We start from the raw sequence: 19,938 nt of genomic DNA, 5'->3' as shown, positions 1-19,938 counted from the left end.
GGAGGATAGAGTTCAGGGATCGTAGCATGGAATAATTGGAGGAGGGTGTCGGTGTGGACCCCATGCTAAGGCCCCTGTCTCATCAGATGGCCTGCCCAGGGCCCCCATGAGCTGGCTCAGGAAACATCTGCGAGAACTCTGCCTCCATCGCCCGCATCCCTGAGCCTGCCCCAGCAGACAGACATGCAGCACTGATCAAAATGAGGCTGGGCAGAGGGAGATAGGGTTCCCTGGGTGCCCAGCCCTTCACCAAAGCCAAGGCTTTAGGAACCGGGGTGGGTGGGGGGAGGTTGGGCTGGAGGAAGGAGGATAGAGTGGGGTTGGAGTGTACGCCCAGGGCCCATCTGTTCATCCTGGCCACAGCCCCTGCAGCTTAATACAATCAGCTCAGTTTGAATGGGACAGAAATCGGGCATTACAGTATACAGACAGCAGCTTCCTGACCCTTGCGAGTTAGCTGCTCTGTTCTCTGTCAACCATCAAACGTTCATTTCCCCATCCTTTCCACCTTTCCACTCATCCTGGAAACCTCTTGATTCTCCTAACCGATGGCCAGAAAGGGACCACCAGTGGCCACAAAAGTAAGGCTGCCTGCTCTCAGGGATGGCAGGAGTAGAGTGACCATGACCTGGGAAGGGTGGCCCCGTGACTGGGGCTCACCGCCCGCCCCACTCATCTGAGGAGCCAGGCTGGAGTCCGGGTCTGTTCCCCTTCTGACCCCCTCTCAAAGGGGCTGCTCATTCTGAGGTGCTGGGTCTGTGCTTTTCCCAGATGCCTCCCCAGGCAGCCACGTGCTTCCAGACATAGAGCCTAGGTAGGTCCATGTGTCATTCCAGTCAAGAGCGCAGGGAGTAGCCCGGCCTTTCTAGAACCAAACTTGATGCCTGCTGGAGTTGTGGCCTCAGGGCCAGGGCCTCTGGGTCAGGGCAGCTTTGGGATGCTCTGACTTCCTTCCATCTGTCACCTCATGCCAATAAGGAAGGTTTCTGGTGGATCTGGCCAAGGCGGCTGAGGTATGGAAGGGGGGGACCCAGAGATGGGGCAGCCCAGCCCTCTGCCCTCTCCTTGTCCCCATCTGGTAGATTCTGCAGACCCCTGCCATGCCCCAGGGATCCTGTGACTTCGTGACATCTCACAGCAGTCCTGTCACCTCCCAACTGTCCTGATGTTTTATCTTTGTGGTCTTTCTTTCCAGTGTCCTCACTGTGTGCCCACTTTACCCACTTCCCACCTCTGGACCCCCTTATGCTGTGTGTGGATCCCAAACCTCTCCCAGCCCCTTTCTGAGTCCCCCTAGCAGGGCCACGCGAGACAGCTCGCTGGGAGAAATGAAAGCACACGCAGGTCCCAGAGAGCTCCGAAACTCTTCCTCCTGGCTGTTCTCACTCATGAACCAGGTAGCCTGGGTCCCCTTTCAGGAAGGTGCAATCTGATCTCCTTTCCATCTGGGTTCATCCCTTCTTACGAACATCTGTCTCACCTGGTTGGGGGCACAGATATTGCTCTTAGTGGAGCCTCATTCTCTTCATGTGACGTGGGGCTGCGGGGACCTTCCTGGGCCACACATCTGGTAGCAATGGCACCTGGCTGTGCCTGCCCTCAGAATTCTGTGACAATAAATGTCGTGTTCCTAGAGAGGGCATAGTTTTTAGAGTGGGTAGTAGTCCTTTTCTAAAAACGCTGGGTGGTGACCGGCCACTCCGGGAAAGCTCTTCCTTCCCACGTCCAGGCGTCCACCCCAGCCGGGAACTCGGATCAGGATCTGGTCTTGAATTATTACAGTTGTGATCAGGGATCTCCCCTGCTTCCTCTCTTTTTCCCCCCTCCGGACTTCAACTTCTCATTTTAGTTTAATCTGTTAATTTCTGTTCTTATTTCACTTTGCAGACTATTTGCCGATTTCACAAGACATAATTTTTATCAACTAGCTCTTAAGAGAGGCATAGCCAAGTGGGGTTTGCTACCATTTCTAGAGGGAGAGGACACGGTCCTGGCCTGGGCTGCCCCAGCTCCCGTCAGTACCCACTGAAAGTCTGTCCTAGCTGCCCGTTTGAGTGAATGTTCTTTTTCTGATTTTTAATTCTTAGAAAAGACTCGTGTCCTCATTGCTTCACTCGATTTTTTTTTTTAACTTATTCTCCAGTCCCCTACCACTTTGCTGCTTGTGTGCATTGTGACCGACCTCACTTCCCCAGAACGTAATGGGGCCAGAGGGAAACTTCTCACAAACTTCGTAAAGCCTCCTCAGGGGCATCTAGGAAGAAGACATCACAATTTTTTTTAAGGCTTGTTGGGGATATTTCACGGGGTGAGCTTTGACGTGCTGGTGGCCCAGAGGGGTTGCAGATATGGGACTTGGAGCACCTGTGTCTTACGATGGACAGCAATAAAGGTGAACACACAGAGAGACAGACTTTTCTCTAAGAAGGTGAAAAATGTAATCTGGAAGAGGAGCTATATAAACACTATCTGACTATCTTTGTCTTTTGGTGCCACTGGCTGTCGCCATAATCCTAAGTCCGTCTGTCTTCGAGAAGGGACATTGGAGTCACCCAGATGCCACCACGTGGCAGGCACTGTGGGCACCAATCCATAGTGGGTCCCGCCTTCCCCAGCTCACCTCCCTGCCCGTGCTGGGCAGGCTTTGCCTGCTGGCACCATTGGGGTAGGAGGGGGCCCATCCTGAGCAGGCCTCACTCATCTGAGGGTTGGCACTCCCACCCATCACCCTCAGAAGGATCTTTACCCGTGGCCTGACTCCCTCTGCTTCCCCGTCTGAAATACACCCACTCTCTTGGATTAATGACGTACTGCTCAGTTGGACCCTCAAGAGTCACCGCTCTGTCTGTGCTGGTAGTTTGTGAGAAGTGGCCTGCGTGCTTCCATCTGATGCATTTGCTGTGAGTGAATCCATACATTTGAATGTCATTGTCCTTTGAGACCCAACATGTGCAGTTTGGCTCATCCCATTAAAGATGCTTGATGTAATAATGGGTTAGTTTTCTGTTATTTTCCTGCAGGCTTTTCCATGAGTATTATTTTTTGTCAAAGAACAAAATCTGTAAGGCTTCCCCGCAGCCCCCGTATTTTGTTTTGCTGTGAATTGCTTTGCTTTAGTGAACTTGTCCTAGTACGCTTGCCTCACAGACGTTTTAGCCATCGTGAATTTTCTTCATCTCTGTATTAGTTCATCTGTGCTTCTCCCCGATGACGTTTTATTTTTTCCCCCCTGTAAGCAACCAAGGTAGAAAAATAAATTGTTTACCACGGACATGCTGTGTGCTGCTGTCTCTTAGCCTGACAGTGTCCTGTTCTCGCTCCGGGGGAGGTGAATGCACTGAATAACCAGCGCCAATGACAGCCTAGTGCAGTTCCTAAGAGCATGCGCCCCCACCCCCGCCCCAGCTGCCACCTGTTCCCAGCCCTCCCTGCTTCCTGGCATCCCCTGTACTTGCTTGAGGTGGTCTGTCCTTGAGCAGAGTGGCGGAGCATCTGCATGCACCAGCTGCACGGTATCGCCCCGATGCTCCCTCCTCCACCCTGGCTCCCCTCTCATGTGAAAATGCCACACACATCTGGAGCCCCTCACATCTGTGTGCCGGGTGAGTGCACACGCATGTGCTCGCGCTCGTGCACACGAGACTGTGTGTGGCTGTGCACGTGGCTTGCTTTCGTGACTTCCCAGAGCACTGAGGTGGAGGAGGCTCCGGTGTCCAGTGGGAATGTTCTTGGATATGAAGCCGGAGGACCTGGTTTCCAGGTCCCACTTGGCCACTTAGTAGCCATGTGCCCTTGACCAAGTCATGTACCCTCCAAGCCCTGGAGAAAATGAAAGCGCCTAGTTAGTTGAGTTCTTAGAATTAAGGGATAGCATGTGCATGAATGTGCCTTGTAAATTGGTAAATACTATAAAATTGGAAGTTTTAGAAATAGTGCGCATTGATGTTCTTATAAAATCAGCTCTCCAGAGTGGTTTTCGCATCTTTATCCCCCACGATGGATTATTATCGGTGAAAGGAATGATACAGGATTCCTCCGTGAAGCCAAAGAGTTGCTAGGACTTCCTGCCCACCCTCACGCCCCTATGCTTTCTCTCCTTCCTTCCCCATTTTGCTGATTATCAGGTACTGAAATATGTGCCAGCCATCTGGACATGAATAAGACTGACTCCTTCAGATGCTCATGGGCTAGCCAAGGGAGAGAAAAGCAGCGATAAGACCAGTTGAACATCATGAGACAGGCACTTCACTAGAGAGAGGGATGCTCTTGTCGGGCGCAGTGGATTGCCTGAGGTCAGGAGTTCAAGACCATCCCGGCTAACATGGTGAAACCCCATCTCTACTAAAAATACAAAAATAGCCAGGCATGGTGGTGCAAGCCTGTAGTACCACCTACTCAGGAGGCTGAGGCAGGAGAATTGCTTGAACCCGGGAGGCGGTGGTTGCAGTGAGCTGAGATTGTACCACTGCACTCCAGCCTGGCCAGCAGAGCAAGACTGTGTCTCAAACAAAGGAAAGAGAGAGGGAATCTCTGTATGCTGTGACAGGGAAGAGTGGGCTGCTTGCCCAGAGTGCCCTCTAGAGAAGGTGACACCAGAACTAGGTCTCAAAAAGCCAAATAGAATTAGCCAGGTAAATAATGAAAGGAAGTATATCCCAGACAGAGAAATGACATGCTTAGACATTGAATCAGGTAGTTTTAAGAAAGAAGAGAAACACAAGAGTAGTAAAACACAAAATATTAATGGACTAAACAAAGTAAGAATTCGTTTATCTCACATATAAAAGAAGCCTGGCTGTGGCTCCATAATATTTATTCTCTGGGTTTCTTCTCTAATCTCATTCTATTCTCTTCAACATGAGACCACCTCATAGTCTATGAAGGCTGCTCAAACTCCAGCCATCACATATTCATCCCAGAAGAATACACCTCTTCCCTTTAATAATGCTTCTTAGAAGTCATGCAGGACATTTTGATCCTATTGGTCAGAACTCGGTCACATGATCAGTTTCAGTCGGATGGAAACCTCAGTAGTGTCTTTTTTTCAGGTAGCCACGTGCTTAGCTAGAAATACGGGATTTTGGCACTAACAAAGAGTGGAACAGCTACTAGCGGACGCTTAGCAATTTCTGCTGCGCACCTGACAGAGGAAGCAGTGCAGGTCCCAGGGATTGTGCATAGTTCAGTGCCCGGCGAGCTTGCAGAAGCAGTTTGGGTGGAAGGAGAACTACAGGGCTGGAGCCATGGTGGGTCTCATGAGTCAGGCTTAAGAAGTTACATTTGCTTCCCAAAGCATATGAAGTGATTTCACAGAGAAGTGATGTGGTCGAACTTCCATAGTTGAGTCAGAGGAGTTTGATGAGGTGAGGGGCCATGAGGGTGAGCCTGGAGGACTGTCCCTTCTCTCTGCACCCCACCTCCTCCCCTCTCCGCCTCCCCCTCGCTTGGCTCCATCCCTCTCTCCCTGCCTGGGGCTGGCTGGTGGTTCTTCAGAACTTGTAGTTCTCCTGGGGACAGCGGAGTTAATATGGCCCTAACCGCCAAAAGGTCTCTGAACCAACATTTTGGCAACCAATAGTAGCCCCAGCTACAGAGCACTCGTGGTGGCCAGGAGCCGAGCTAACATCTCATGGCTCGGTGCTTAAGCCTCCCTCCCAGGATACTGCATGCACACTGCAGGGGCAGCATGGGTCCCCAGGCACGGAACTTCCCCAGCCCGCTGAGCTTGGACTCTGGTTCTAGAAGTGCCGGTGTGTGCTCCCACCTCTTCAGCAATGGAAAACAGGTTTGCTCTTGGGTGCTGATGCTGACTGCTGAGTACTGGCTTCAGACTGATGTTGAGGCCAAATCCTAGCTCAACAGCAAGGATGGCTGTGATTAGCGTTGTGGCCAGTTGCTGCACCAGGACTCCCAGCCTGTCTGCCAGGTAGCTTACCTTCTCCATTCCTGTCCACTGATGGTTCCTCAGTGCCAGGTGATTTGCAGTCACTCTAAAAGAGTGGGGGATTGGGAGGGTTGGTGTCTGAGGAGAGGGATATCCCAGCTCAGGCATATCCTGTTTCTCTGGGGGAAGCGCTGTAGCCCATTGTCTGTAGGGCTGCTTATAAGGTAAGCTTTAGTCAAGTCCTCTGGTCTTTGAGCAAAGGCAGAGACTTAGTGGTCTGTCTTAGCCTGAGGACTAGGGCTTGGATGTGGAAGCAGAGTGAAGAGAGCCCGAGTTCTCAGGAGATGGAGGAGTTGGTGTACACAGGGTGACCGAGAGAAGCCCTGGCCATAGGCAAGGGGCTGCGTCGTGAACCTGCGTCACCCACCTGCCAGGTCTGTCTGATCATTAACATTTTGCAAAACATTCAAAAATGCTCCAGGCCTAGGATCCTGGCTGGGAGTGGTAACCTAGGCCACTGGGGGAGGCAACTTCACCGCCCTTCCATCCACCCCGTCCTCCGGCCCACCCAAATGGCAGACCTCTGTGGTCAGTTCCCACTCAGGAGGGGCGAGACCCCGGCATGCGCTCAGGTTGCTGCTTCCTGCCTCAGCGCCTCCTGTGTCCTGCTCTTTCTGGCCTAGTTGAGGGAGAGCACAGAGCCCCCTCCCCAGACTCTGCAGCCACATCCTGGGCTGCCTGGATGGCCCCTCATTTGCATGTAAATGGAAACTCCCTCTTTCCTCCTGCTTCAGTTTTTAAGGGGCACTTTCTTCATCTCCTGCCCCCGCCCCAGAAATGCCCTCGCTGGGACCCCTGACAGACCCTCAGGCTCTGCCTGGTGCAGTGCTTCCGGCTGGCTTCCAGAATGGAGCCCAACCCATGAGCCATGGCTGATTTCTTGCTAGTAGGGAAACATCTTGAAATACCAAGACAGACCAGTCAGCTTCCCAGGTAGGCTGTCATAAGTATGGACTCGTGTGTCCAGCGGCCCCAGCTAGATGCTGTAGCACTGTAAACGGAAATGCTCCCTGCGAAGGAAAGCCCTCCCGACACCGCAGCCCCCACACATCTGTCTCATCACCAGCCCTCTAATCTGAACATCCCTTCAGCCCTGGAGCCTCGCCTCTAGGGATTACCCCTTCCCAGATTAGATCCACAGCCAGATTTCAAATCACAAGCCAGCTCTCTCGTGGCCGGCCCACTCCTGCGCCACCTGGCCCTGTGTATACTTGGGGCTTATCCTCTCATTTGAATATTAAAGGCAAGCTTAGTCAGGAAAACATGTCTGCTGCTTTAAAAGAAGACAGAGAAGTAGAATTCAGTGGCACACCCCAAACCCAGACCAGCACGGCGGGAGGCTCGTCAGGGGCTGTGGTTATGTTGCCACATTCCTCCCTCGGCATGGAAAATCAGGAGTTGACTCTATTCCCAGATGAAAGCAGAGCACGGAGCCTAATAGGCACTTAATAAACGTTCGCAGAAATGAATTGGAGCAATCTGAACTGACGGGAATTGCGAGTTTCACTTTCGATCAGCTTTCCGTGCCTCTTGAAGCTCCTCTGCATAAATAAAGGGAAATGTGACTAAGTGAGCGCTCAGCTCCCCATGGCAAAGCTCAGAGCCCTGTGTCCTCAGGCGGGAAGTCAGGAGACTGAGTTCTTGCCCTTAGCTCACCGGGAAAATAAGGCCGTCTCTGGGCCTCAGTTTCCCCATCTGTCAAATGGGGCTATTGATCCTTCCTCACATCGTCACAGGTTGATGGAGGGTTGGTGGGACCAGGAGTGATCTAGTGCTTTAGAAAAGGTTAGCGTCATGACCAAGGAAGGCACCCGGCCCAGGGAGAAGAAGGCCCTGCCAGCTATGGCAGGATGGCAGCAGCTGCAGTGAGGGAGGCTGCAGGTGACCCCACACCTCATCCTCTGTGGACTGAGTTCCCGCACCCACCGGATCTCATTTTCTTCCACCCCCACTTGCTTGGGTCCCTGTACCACCAGCCTTACAAAGTCCGCATTAAGTCTGCTAGCAGGAACGTAATCACCTTTCTTCAAGCCCTTCAGTTTTCATTTCCATCAGCAGAAACAAGCGAAAGGCTGCAACTTAAAAAACAATGCAACAACAGAAAACCGTAAATTACTCAGCGTGTGGAATTCTAGGCAAAGGGCAGTGCCAGGCTTGAGGTCTGGGCAGCTCATGCCTTCTGACAGCCAGGGACAAAGCAGAAGTGTCCCCTGCCCCCTCGTCTCCAGACTGAAAGGAATCCTGCACAGAGACTTTTGTGCAGACTCCAGGTCAGCTTGGGTCCCCTTCCCCTGAGAGACCCCGGCCAACCGGGTCACTGCCCCTGCTCTCTGTCCTTCAGCTCGGGCAAAAGCACATTCTCTGCAGAGTGCTGGAGACAGTCATCAGCACCCGACCCGAGCCAGGGCCTCCTGGGCACAAGTGTCCTGAGCAAGGGTGCAAAGAATTCAGAGCCTGGGAGCATCCCACATGCAGCCAGATATGTTCCTGTGTGGCGAGGAGCTGCACGGGGTGCAGAGGGAGCCCTTGACTCTGCTGGACAGCCTTCAGGAAGGGCAAAACCTTAGTCTACTCTGGCAACTGTAATAGAACACCATAGACTGAGTAGCTTCTAAACAGTGGAAATTGGCCAGGCACAGTGGCTCACTCCTGTAATCCCAACATGTTGGGAGCCCAAGGCGGGAAGATTGCTTGAGGCCAGGAGTTTGAGACCAGCCTGGGCAACATAGCGAGACTCTGTCTCAACAGAATATTTTAAAAATTAGCCAGGCATGGGAGCGCACACCTGTAGTCTCACCTACAGGAGAGGCTGAGGCAGGAGGATCACTTGAGCCCAGGAGTTCAGGGTTATAGTAAGCTATGATTGTGCCACTGCATTCCAGCCTGGGTGACAGAATGAGACCCTGACTCAACAAAAGAAAACATAAAAATTAAATTTCAATTCTGGAGCCTGGGAAGTCTAAGATGAAGGTACCGGCAGACTGGGTGTCTGGCGAGGGCCACTTCCTGGTTCGTAGACTGCCGTTTTCTCGCTGTGTCCTCACGTGGTCAAAGGGGTGGCCAGCTTTCTGGGGTCTCTTTCATAAGGGTGCTAATCCCAATCAGGAGGACTCCGCCCTCATGGCCTAATCACTCCCGAAGGCCCCACCTCCTCATATCACCTGGAGGGTGAGGATGTCAACATAGAAATTTTGGCAGAGACATGAACATTCAGACCGTCGTGAGCAACATCTGAGCCGAGTTTTGAAGCACACATAGAAGTCTGCCAGGCAGATGATGAGGAGAGGGTATTCCACCTCGAGGGCCAGCAGGAGGCCCAGATGCAGGATGTGTTTTCCCTCCCTCGCATTCCTGCCTCCGTGGATTCCCCGTCTGGGCAGAGGCTGCCCTGGTACTTGGGCTGAGACAGCTGGACAACAGGTTTGGGCACTAGGAAGCCAGTGCCACTCTTCCCAGACCCAGGGAATCCCGGACACAAGCTTTGTGAGCCAGGGATGCTGACCCCACCTTTGCCGTAGGAGGCTGTTCCCCTGCTGGCGCCTTTGTGCAAACAGCTGTGCAGCCCCAGAGGGCTCTGGATGCTGGCTGGCCAGGGCTGGCTGCCTTTGAGGTGGCAGAGGGAGAGGTGAGTGTAGCATCCTCTTCCTCCCACTGAGGCCCTGCTGCCCCACCTGAGTCTGAGCAGGTGCTTGACTGGCCCCAGGGCACACCTGGTTTTGCAGGGAAAGGTCTGAGGCCAGCCCTACAGTTCCCTTAGTGGTACCTGCTCAGGGCTTCTTCAGGCTTTCTCTTGACCTCTAGTACCAGCTTTGAAGGTGCTGGGATCCAGGTAAGGCCAGGAGCACCTCTCCGCATCCCCCTGTCTATCATGCCTCCTCCACCCATCTGTCTCGCCATCCTTCCCTTGGGTGTTTAGCATGTAGTCACCAAACACTATGTCACAGGCCCTGCCCTGGATGCGAAGGACACAGTGGTGAATGACAGGTGGGCCTCTACCTGCTTGTTGGGGACAGAGCAGCAAACAGGATTCCACTCTGGTGGAAGGACCCAGGAAGGCTCCTCTGGTCCAGGCCCTCCTAGAAAAGGTGGGGGAGCTGGACAAGACCCTGTTTCGAGGGCAGCACATCAAGGAGGGCGGTGGGAACCGTCAGTCCAGCTGACCGGCACGAGCACTGGGGCACCAGGCTCCACATTCATGTCCGTGGTGATCACCTCGCAAGTGACACTGGCCACCCCAGCTGGTCCTGCCGGCCCCCTGCAAGCTCTTGCCTCCTGCTGCCAGATTAACCCACCAGAGTTAAGCTTACACTTCAGATAAGACATAGCCCATCACTCACAAGCGAATTATCAATGTTATCTATTAAAGCTCTTTGGATGTGAAATGCCATGTAAATTAATAGGATTTTAGAATAGGAAGGCACCAAAGGGATTTCTCCGCACCGCTGCAGTTATTACCTTGGGCCATAATAATAAAAATAGAAATAAATGTTATTATTCCACTTACCAAGCAACAGATAACCGTGCTGAGCGCCCATGCCACCGTCTCACTGAATCACTGGTCTTCACTGCAGCCCTGCAAGGAGGCGTCGTTAACGGGTTTTGCAGAGGAGGAGGAGGAGATGGAGAGGGAGGTTCGGTCACCTGTCTTGGGTCTGACAGCTAGGAAGTGTGGGAGATGGGATTTTAACCTCCGTGTGTACTGCTTTCTTTCACCTCTCTGGACTTAGAATTCTTCATCTGTTAAACGGGATAGTAATGTCTTCCTTGTGGTGCTGTAGCAAGGACTCATTGAGATATGCGGGGACGCTCTGTGGCGGTGAGAAGTGCTCAGATGGTGGCCGCTGTTGTGTGATCATTAGTGTAATGCCTGTTTGCTCATCATCAAAGCCAAGCGCTTCCATTTTACAGGTGAGGAAAGTAAGGAATAGAGAAGGCTGTCCTCCCATCCACCCTTTCAACGAGGGCTGGATTGTAGTGGGATCAACTACTGGCTGTGGACATGTTGAAATATTGCTGTACTAGTTGGGAAATGGCTGCTACCCTGAGGCAAAGTGCCTCCCACCGTGCTGGGCTCTCTCCTGAGACTCCCTGACTGCTCCACAGTCTACCAGTAAAAGGTTTAGTGCCCAGCGGCCGGGCACAGTGGTTCATGCCTGTAATATCAGCACTTTGGGAGGCCGAGGGTGAGCGGATCATGAGGTCAGGCGTTCAAGACCAGCGTGGCCAATATGGTGAAACCCCGTCTCTACTAAAAATAATGGATAGTGGCAGCCTATAATCCCAGCTACTCAGGAGGCTGAGGCAGGAGACTTGCTTGAACCTGGGAGGCAGAGGTTGCAGTAAGCCAAAGATCATGCCACTGCACTCCAACCTGGGCGACAAAGTGAGACTCCGACTCAAAGAAAAAGAAAAAGCCCATGTGGCATGAAGCTGGGGAGAAAGGCGTGGAGAAGGAGCCCAAACGAAGTTTAAGATTTCAGTGTCTCAGCAAGAGACCCTGTTGGAAGGAAGCACAACTGTGACTCTGGGAATTGGGTGTCTGAAATTGTGGGTACAGTGAGAAGTGTAAAAAGCATCAGAACAGGGAGCTCTGAAAGGATCAGTGGTCAGAACATTGGTGGTTTGTCCTGACACCCACTGGTGGTAGATAAGAGAGTGGCTCAAAAGCAGAAATTGCCATTGTTATGAGAAGTTAGGGAAGAGGAAGGTGTGATATAGAAGGAAAAACTCTCAAGATAGCTTGTTGATGCCTTGTTAGAAGCTGGAATCCCTTCATGTTGAAGGTTTCAGTCTGGGTCTCAGAAAGACAGGCAGATAGATGTTTGTTCTGTGGGCAAGTGGGTGTCCCTGGCCTGTGGAGGAGCTCCAGGCTGCTGGCACAGGATAGCAAGGGCTGGATTTGGAGTGAACTCCATGTGGACACTCCCTTGAAGTCCTGCTGGCCAGAGAGGGATGCTGAGCTGAGTGTCCTCGTAGGGCCAGGAACCAGCACCGAAGCCTGTGTGATATACCAGCCATTACTGATGCTAGCTGTCTGGCCAGCACTGCAGCGAAACCCACATCACCCCCAAGGCCCTGGATGGTCAGGCCAATGATGAGCGAGGCTGAAATTCTCCAGGGCCTCTGAAGCCAGGGATCTGTCCCCTGCCCCCACCTCAATGGTAGTAACTAGAAAGAATTACCTGTGTCTTGCTCATGTGCCCCACTCAGTAGTTTTTTTTAGCTGAATTGAATCAAAGTGGTAAGACCTTTTGGGGGGTGGGGGGGACAAGATCATAGCTATGGGAATACCTCCATTCTCTTTTCTCTGTCGCCATTCGATCTTGGAGAAGAGGATTCATGGCAACGGCCACTCCTGCGTTCCCATCCCTGAGGATCCAGCCTTCTGAGTGCCTGCTCTGTCTTCAAGCGGCATTTGGTGTAGCCACCCAGGTCCTTGAGCTCAGCTACAGGACCATAGAGCAGATACAGCCAAAGGCCTGGTTCCAAACTAGAGGGGTCCAAGGCACAGCTCCCCAACCTTCCTCCTGGAAGAGTGAGCCATAGCCTCCTTTAGCCAGACTCACCTTACCATTGGCTAAATGCCTGTCCTTAGGGAGTTGATTTGTGTGCAGCCTGTCCTGAGACCCCAGTCCCATAAATAGAGCTCCTTTGCTGTCCACAGCTAGCAACTCTAAGCTCCATGGGGGCAGAGACTGTGTGTGGGGGTCATGGCTATGATTCCAGTGCTTAGAACAGAGTTTGGCCTGTAGTAGGCACTCAATATTTACTAGAGGGCACAGGGCTGAGAATGGGTCTTGAGTTAGCGGTCTGCTGCATTCACTGCAGAAGTTCTGGGTGAGTGCCAGCCCTCTTTGGGGAGGGACTGAGTGATTCGGGAGTAGAAGGGGCCCAGGGAGGATACTGGGCCAAGGTCCGCAGACAGAGCTTTGTGTTTCCTGCCTCCCAAGGGAGTCTCAGGACACAAACTACCTTCTGCAGTGTTCTCAGATCCAGCTGCAAGTTAATTCCCAGGAGAGCTTTGGCAGTTTCTGTTGCCCTGGCTGTACCACAGGCAGATTACATCAAAATCTCTGGAGGTAGGGCCCAGGTTGTATTTTTCAAGCTCCACAGGGGATTTCTGTGTGCAGCCCAGGTAGGAAAGGTAGCCTACGGGAAGAGGGGAGGCAGGAGGAATTTCCGTGGAATTCGTCTGTGGGCCTGGAGCACCCCCTAGAGGTGGGATGAAAATGCCCCCCCCTTTCAGAGAGGCTGGGGGCGGGCAGGAGCAACTCCTGCTCTCCCTCCACAGCCCAAGACTGCACATTCTGATCTGGAGACCGGTCGAGGTTGAGACCAAAGCCCATTCTCAAGCTGCAGAATCTGTTTGCCAAAAAGAAGATCCGAAGTTGGGAAGGGCCCCGCATTGGGAGTGCAGGGAACGGTCTACACCCACTCCTGGTCCTCTGCTGGGTCCGTGGGGTGGGACAGGTGCTCCGCTGTGTCTCTTGAGTGCTTGCCAGTTGCAGGGCACCTGCAGGGAGACACACGCCCTCCCCTCCTGGCTGGCCGTCTGCTTCTGCACTTGTCTCTTCTGAGGATTTCTTTGTTGTTTCCCAAGGGTGCTGCCTGATTTCTGTTTTCTGCTTCCATAAACCCATTCATCCGAACAGAGGTGCCCTGACAGACATACTTCCCTGAAACCTCACGGAGGTGTGACATGGCAATGCACCTCCCTTTTAGTCTATCCGTCTGAAGAGTTAACCTACCTTTTTTTAAAATTAAGCTAAGCAGCAGTTGTATTCAAAATTATCTGGGGCACTTTCATGCCATCCCTGTGTTTTAGGAACTGACACCCTTAGGGCTGTTGACTGCAGGACCCCTCTCCTCCTTTAGGCAACAGGACCAGCCTGCGCTGCTAACCTCACCCTTCCCAGCAGACAGGCCTGGCCTTCACATTGGGCCCCTCTGCAGAGGGACAGACGACAGGTTCCAAACGCTTGTCATTTTCCCAGCGGTAGTGGAAGGTGAAGCATTTCCAGACCATATATTCACTCCCCAGCACCCTCTTCCCCAACCAGCAGCCCCAACCTTCTCCTCTGTCCGGGGGTCTCCATGGGAGTGATGTGTTGGTGACATTCCCTTGGGAATGTCAGGCCTTCTCCTAAAAATATGTGTTTAAACCAGATTCCTGTTTTAAATGCCAAGAACTCTGGGGTAAGTTGTTTTTTTGTTTGTTTGGTTTTTTTCTTTCCAAGTGGAAATACATTTACTTCCTTCAAATCAAAATGCGACAATCTGATTATGTAAGTGTCTCCCTTTGGTTATCAATTATTCCTCCTTTTTATGCCCTCTGTTCTGATCGGAATTCCTTGGTCCTCCCACTCCAAGCATGTCCCAGCCACCTTTTTCCACTCTCGCCCCTTTGCAGCCTCCAGCCACTCTCTTTCTCTGCATAGAAGTCAGGGCTGTGGATTTCTTTGAAAAGAGCCAGCCCTGTCGCATCAGGCTGGTCTGCCCAGGAGGTGGGAGCATCCCGGGCCAGCCAGGATGACAGATGGCGGTGTTTCCAAACTCTCGGAGGACATGTTTCCTACATTCTGGGTGACAGTTTCTTCTTTTGGTTGCTTATTTTTTAGTGTTTGGATTCAGTGAAGCAACACTGGGTTTAGCCAAGAATGTTTGAACCATCTATAGAAATTGCTGCTGGGGAGATTTGGGTGTGCTGGGGAAGGGGGCGGAGAGCGCCTTAAGCAAGCACAACATAGGAAAAATTCTTTCATAATGGACCATTCAGGCTGGTGATGATGCCTAATACAAGAGTGTCTTTTATAAAGCTTCCCCTTAATCACACCTATTGGAGCCAGAAGGAACCTCAGGATTCTCTCATCTTCTCCTTTGAGAGAGGCAAAGAGGGGCCCCTGACTCATCCAAGGTCACAGAAATACGGAGCAACTGGGCCAGAACCATACCCCAGGCAGTCCACTCCCAGGCTAGTGTCTTCTCAGACCAAGAAGGGGAGAGAGGGCAAAGAACAGCGTTCATGGCCTCATGCTCCCCAGCCCATGGGAGTATTCAGTAGCTAAGTGGCAGTTAAAAACCAAGACCCCCAAGCTTTCTCTACATCAAGGGTTCTCTGCCTGCACTGTGCATCAGAATAATCTGGAAGGCCTTTAAAAGACACAGAGACCCGGGTCCCTCCCCACGATTCTGTGGGCGGGGTTGGGGCCAGGGTTAAAGCCCCTCCAGGCTAGACTGAGACCACCGCATTGAGTGGAGACACCCGCATTGGCTCTCACAGGGGACCGGCCGCAAGAGTCAGCACCAACCCTGTATTCTCAGGAGTCCCTTTGCTTCTGCAAAGTGGAGGGGCTGGCAGACTGAAGATGTGTGCCACAATTTTACTTTTTCGCAACCTTGGGCTGTACACTGGGGTCATCTGGGAAGTTTTTTTTTTGTTGTTTTTTTGTTTTTTGTTTTTTTTTTTTGAGGCAGAATCTGGCTCTGTCACCCACGCTGGAGTCCAGTGGCACCAAATGGGCTCACTGCAACCTCTGCCTTCCAGGTTCAAGTGATTGTCGTGAATCAGCCTCCTGAGCGGCTGGGATTACAGGTGTCCACCACCAGGCCCGACAAGCTTTTTTGTCATTTTAGTTAGAAACAGTGTTTCACCAGATTGGCCAGGCTGGTCTTGAACTCCTGACCTCAGGTAATAATCCTCCCACCTCAGCCTCCCAAAGTGTTGGGATTACAGGCATGAGACACCACACCTGGCCCTGGGAAGCTTTTAAAGGGCCTAGTGCCGAGGCTGCTCTGCAGACCCAAGTAAATCAGAATCGCAGGAGCGGAACCCAAGAGTCAGCGTTTGTTAAAGCTTCCCACATGGTTCCAGTGAGCAACCAGGGTTGAGAATCAGCACCTATACAGAGTAGGGCACTCCCATTTGCCATAGTTGTGTCCCATCTGCTGGATGAATCATGCTCCTGGCCCCTCCAGGGGCGTTCAATGTGCCCCCACCCTGGGGTGGAGGATTGTGGGGATAGGGAGGCTGCTTCTTGTAGGCCACGCTGCCTTTCAGCGGCAGCTTACCCAGAGCAGCGCCAGGGTCTCCCAGCCCAGACCCTCATCCACTGCATCAGAACATCGTGACCATCATCAGCTGATGCTCACTGACAGTCTTCTGTGGGGTAGACTCTGGGCTGGATCCTAAGTGGGACATGTGACTGAGTCCCTGCCCTAGAAGAGTTTGTCACCCAGCAAGAGAAATAAGATATGCACACAAAAATAACTGTGCTTAGGTAAGGAAGAAGCTGGTAAGTGCCAGAGAAGCAATAAAAAGTAAGTGTGGTATCATATAATCCTAAAAAAAAAAAAAAAAAAAAAAAAAAAAAAAAAAAAAAAACCCAAAACCTAAAAGCACCATTGACTTCTAATTTGCACTAGATCGTCATAACCCCAAAAAGTCCAGCAAAGTGTCTCATCCACTATCAGCAGGTTGGTGACATCCTTCACTGAGATGAGTCACTAACTCCAGAGCTGTGTTAGCACCAACCTCAGAGGACTTGGATTTGTCATCCTCCTTCACACAGGTTCAAGCAGGGTCTGCGGCCAAGGGACTCTAGAGGTCATCTTGCCCAACCTCCTTGCAACAGAGGAAAATTACACAGGCGCCAAAGAGGTGAAGTGCCGTGTCCAGTTGTTCAGCAAAGCGGGGCCAGCCAGGGCTGGAGGCTGGGCTGTGAGGCCATGCCGGGTGATTCTTTTGTTTATCCCACTTGAAGGATAGAGGAACTCCATTCTAGCAAGAATGGGTCTTTGAGTCTGACTCCCCTTAAACATGACAGCTCCGACAAGCCGTGGCGTCTGTTCATGCCTAGAGTTCCACCATTAGTGCTTTGTTCTTTTGTACCCAGGCATCCTCTTTTTGAATATCAGGTCCCCAAACAGGAGGAGCATAATACATTCCTAGTACCTTAGTGCCACTTGGCCAACCTGTAGCTCTCAGGCCCTCTGAGATTTGATCAGCCAAATGTTTTTCTCTCTTCTGCTGGCCTTACTACTAACATATGATAGGTATTAAGCCACTAGGATCAGGCCTGACCCCTTAACCCACTTGTCATTGTTAGAGGTAAACAGAACGTGTCTTCTTATTTTGGGCTATGGAAATTTAGCTCCACTAAAATGATGTGAAGTGGGGCCTTTATGAAGGATACCACACCACTGTTATCAATAAGAAATTCAGGCCAGGCACAGTGGCTCACACCTGTAATCCCAGCACTTTGGGAGGCTGAGGCAGCCAGATCATTTGAGGTCAGGAGTTCAAGACCAGCCTGGCCAACATGGTGAAACCTCGCCTCTACTAAAAATAAAAAATTAAAGAAAATTAGCTGGGAGTGGTGGCACACACCTGTAATCCCAGCTACCTCAGGAGGCTGACACAGAGAATTGCATGAACACAGGAGGCAGAGGTTGCAGCAAGCTGAGATTGAGCCAGTGTACTCCAGCCTGGACAACAGAGTGAGAGTCTGTCTCAAAAAAAAAAAAAAAAAAAAAGTAAAGGAATTCAGGCCCCCTGTGTGCTTACTACTACCTGACCATGGCTCCTACAGTGGAGACAGTAGAACACCCCTGCCTGGAGAAGAGTCCTGTCTTGAAGACAGGGCTGACGGCTGGTAGGCCTCATCATAAGGACAGCTGTCACCATTTCTTTTTCTTTTTTTTTTTTTTTTCTGAGATGGAGTTTTGCTCTGTCACCCAGGCTGGAGTGCAGTGGCACGATCTTGGCTCACGGCAACCTCTGCCTCCCAGGTTCAAGCATTTCTCCTGGCTCAGCTTCCCGAGTAGCTGGAATTACTGACATAAGCCACCATACCTGGGTAATTTTTGTATTTTTAGTAGAGATGGGGTTTCACCATATTGGCCAGGATGGTCTTGAACGCCCAACCTCAGGTGATCCGCCAGCCTCAGCCTCCCAAAGTGCTGAGATTACAGGCATGAGCCACCATGCCTGGCTAAAGAGTTGTTTGTTTGTTTGTTTGAGACAGAGTCTGTCACCCAGGCTGGAGTACAGTGGCATGATCTCAACTCACTGAAACCTCCACCTCCTGGGTTCAAGCAATTCTTGTGCCTCAGTGTCCCAAGAAGCTGGGATTACAAGTGTGTGCCACCACGCGTGGCTAATTTTTTTTTTTTTTTTTTTTTTTTTTTTTGTAGTGATAGGGTTTCACCGTGTTAGCCAGGCTGGTCTTGAACTCCTGACCTCAAGTTATCTACCCACCATGGCCTCCCAAAGTGCTGGGATTACAGGCGTGAGCCACCGAGACCGGCCTAGCGCTCACTAATTGAACTTTCTCTCTGCCAGGCATTCATCTAAGCACTTTGCATATATTAATCCTGCACTAAAATAGTCATCTCCTTTACAGCTAGGGACATCAAGGCAAAGAGCATAAGCACCTTGCCCAAAGTCACACAACTAGTAAGTGGCTGAACCAGAAATCAAACCCAGACAGGCCCCCAGCGCACGTGCTCTGCTGTTTGCCGTGCTGCCCTGCCTCAGGAGGAGGAGCCTGACCACCCCATTCACGTGTTGGCCAGGGAAGCTATGTCGAGGAGGAACCCCCACCCCACCATATTTCCAGCAGTGGAGGCAGTGATCATTTCCCACTCTGGGCAGTGGGGTGCTGGGCAGTTGTGGGCAGCCGTGGGCACCCATGGACCCAGGGGCTCTGCCACAGCTTTGCTTGGGCCCAAGGCCCTGTGAAGAAGCCTTAAGCCCCGCCAGACCACCTGCCTGATTCCCTGCAGTCTTCCCCCAGCATCCTCTGCTAAAGCAGTCCCCTCCTTGACAACCCAGCTCCTGGTCTGCCAAGGAAGTAGCCTGCCTGGGTGACCCCTGCCTCCTCAGGGCCTGGGGAGAAATGCTGAAGAAAGGGCCATGGCCACTCTGCTGGGCTTCTCTCCCCGCACTTCCCAGCCCAGAGGATCCTTTCAACCTGGGGCCTCCGGGTCCTCAGGCCCCTCCTGTGTCCTGTGAAGGGCCTGTCCTGAAGACAGCCTGTGCCCTCTGTCACCACAGCGTTAGGCTCAGGCCACCAGGAGGCTTCTTTGGCCTCTGGCAGCCCCAGCTGTGGTGGCCCCATTCCACCCAACACACGCACAACACACATGCACTCAACACACACATCCACATACACCCATCACATGTACACAGTACATACACTCAACACACAACACCCCCATACATACATACACTCAACACACACATCCACATACCCCCCACATGTATGCAATACATACACTCGCACACACACCCAATACATATATACACATTCACACACACCCATCACACATACACAACACATACACATGCACTCAACACACATACACAATACATACACTCAGCACGCACACAATATCCTCCCATACATACACTCAACAGACACATCCACATACCCCCAACACATGTACACAGTCCATACACTCACACAACACACACAACACATACATACACACAACACATCCACTACACCTGACACATATACACAACACATAATGCACATGTACTCAACACACATCCATACACCCAACACATGTACTCAACACACTCAACACATACATCCAATACATACATTCAACACACATATCCACATTACCCAACATGTACACAGTACACACACTTAACACACATACAACACACACCCAGCACATACATACACTCAACACACACATCCACTACACTCAACACACATACATAACACATAACACACGTACTCAATACACATCCACTCAACACACATCCACATACATCCAAAACATGTACCAAATACATGCGCTCAATGCACATATCCATTACATACGTACACTCAACACACACATCCATATCCACATCCAACACATATATACCCAACAAACACACATTACACACATAAACACCCCACACACACTTAACACATACCCAACACGCATAGACTTAACACACACGCACACACACACACCTTGTGTCCGTGCTTGCCCAT

General features: G+C 51.7%; 1 protein-coding gene across 10 annotated transcripts in view; it reads left to right on the top strand.

Moving 5' to 3' along the window:
* Positions 1-19,938, top strand: part of MSI2 (musashi RNA binding protein 2) — a 433,350-nt gene that overhangs the window by 377,840 nt on the left and 35,572 nt on the right. The window contains exon 11 of one of the 10 annotated variants that reach the window (XM_039475924.2): positions 1,888-17,481. The exons of the other annotated variants lie outside the window; for them this stretch is intronic. Coding sequence (XP_039331858.1) covers positions 1,888-1,928 — 41 coding nt within the window. The 3' untranslated portion in view covers positions 1,929-17,481. Of the gene's footprint in view, positions 1-1,887; positions 17,482-19,938 lie in introns of those variants that run through there. 10 annotated transcript variants of the gene reach the window in all.

The sequence above is a fragment of the Saimiri boliviensis genome, chromosome 17 (genome assembly GCF_048565385.1).
Source record: "Saimiri boliviensis isolate mSaiBol1 chromosome 17, mSaiBol1.pri, whole genome shotgun sequence".
Lineage (NCBI taxonomy): Eukaryota > Metazoa > Chordata > Mammalia > Primates > Cebidae > Saimiri > Saimiri boliviensis.
The sequence above is the reverse complement of the archived record's forward strand: the minus strand, read 5'-3'. Positions and strand labels throughout refer to the sequence as shown.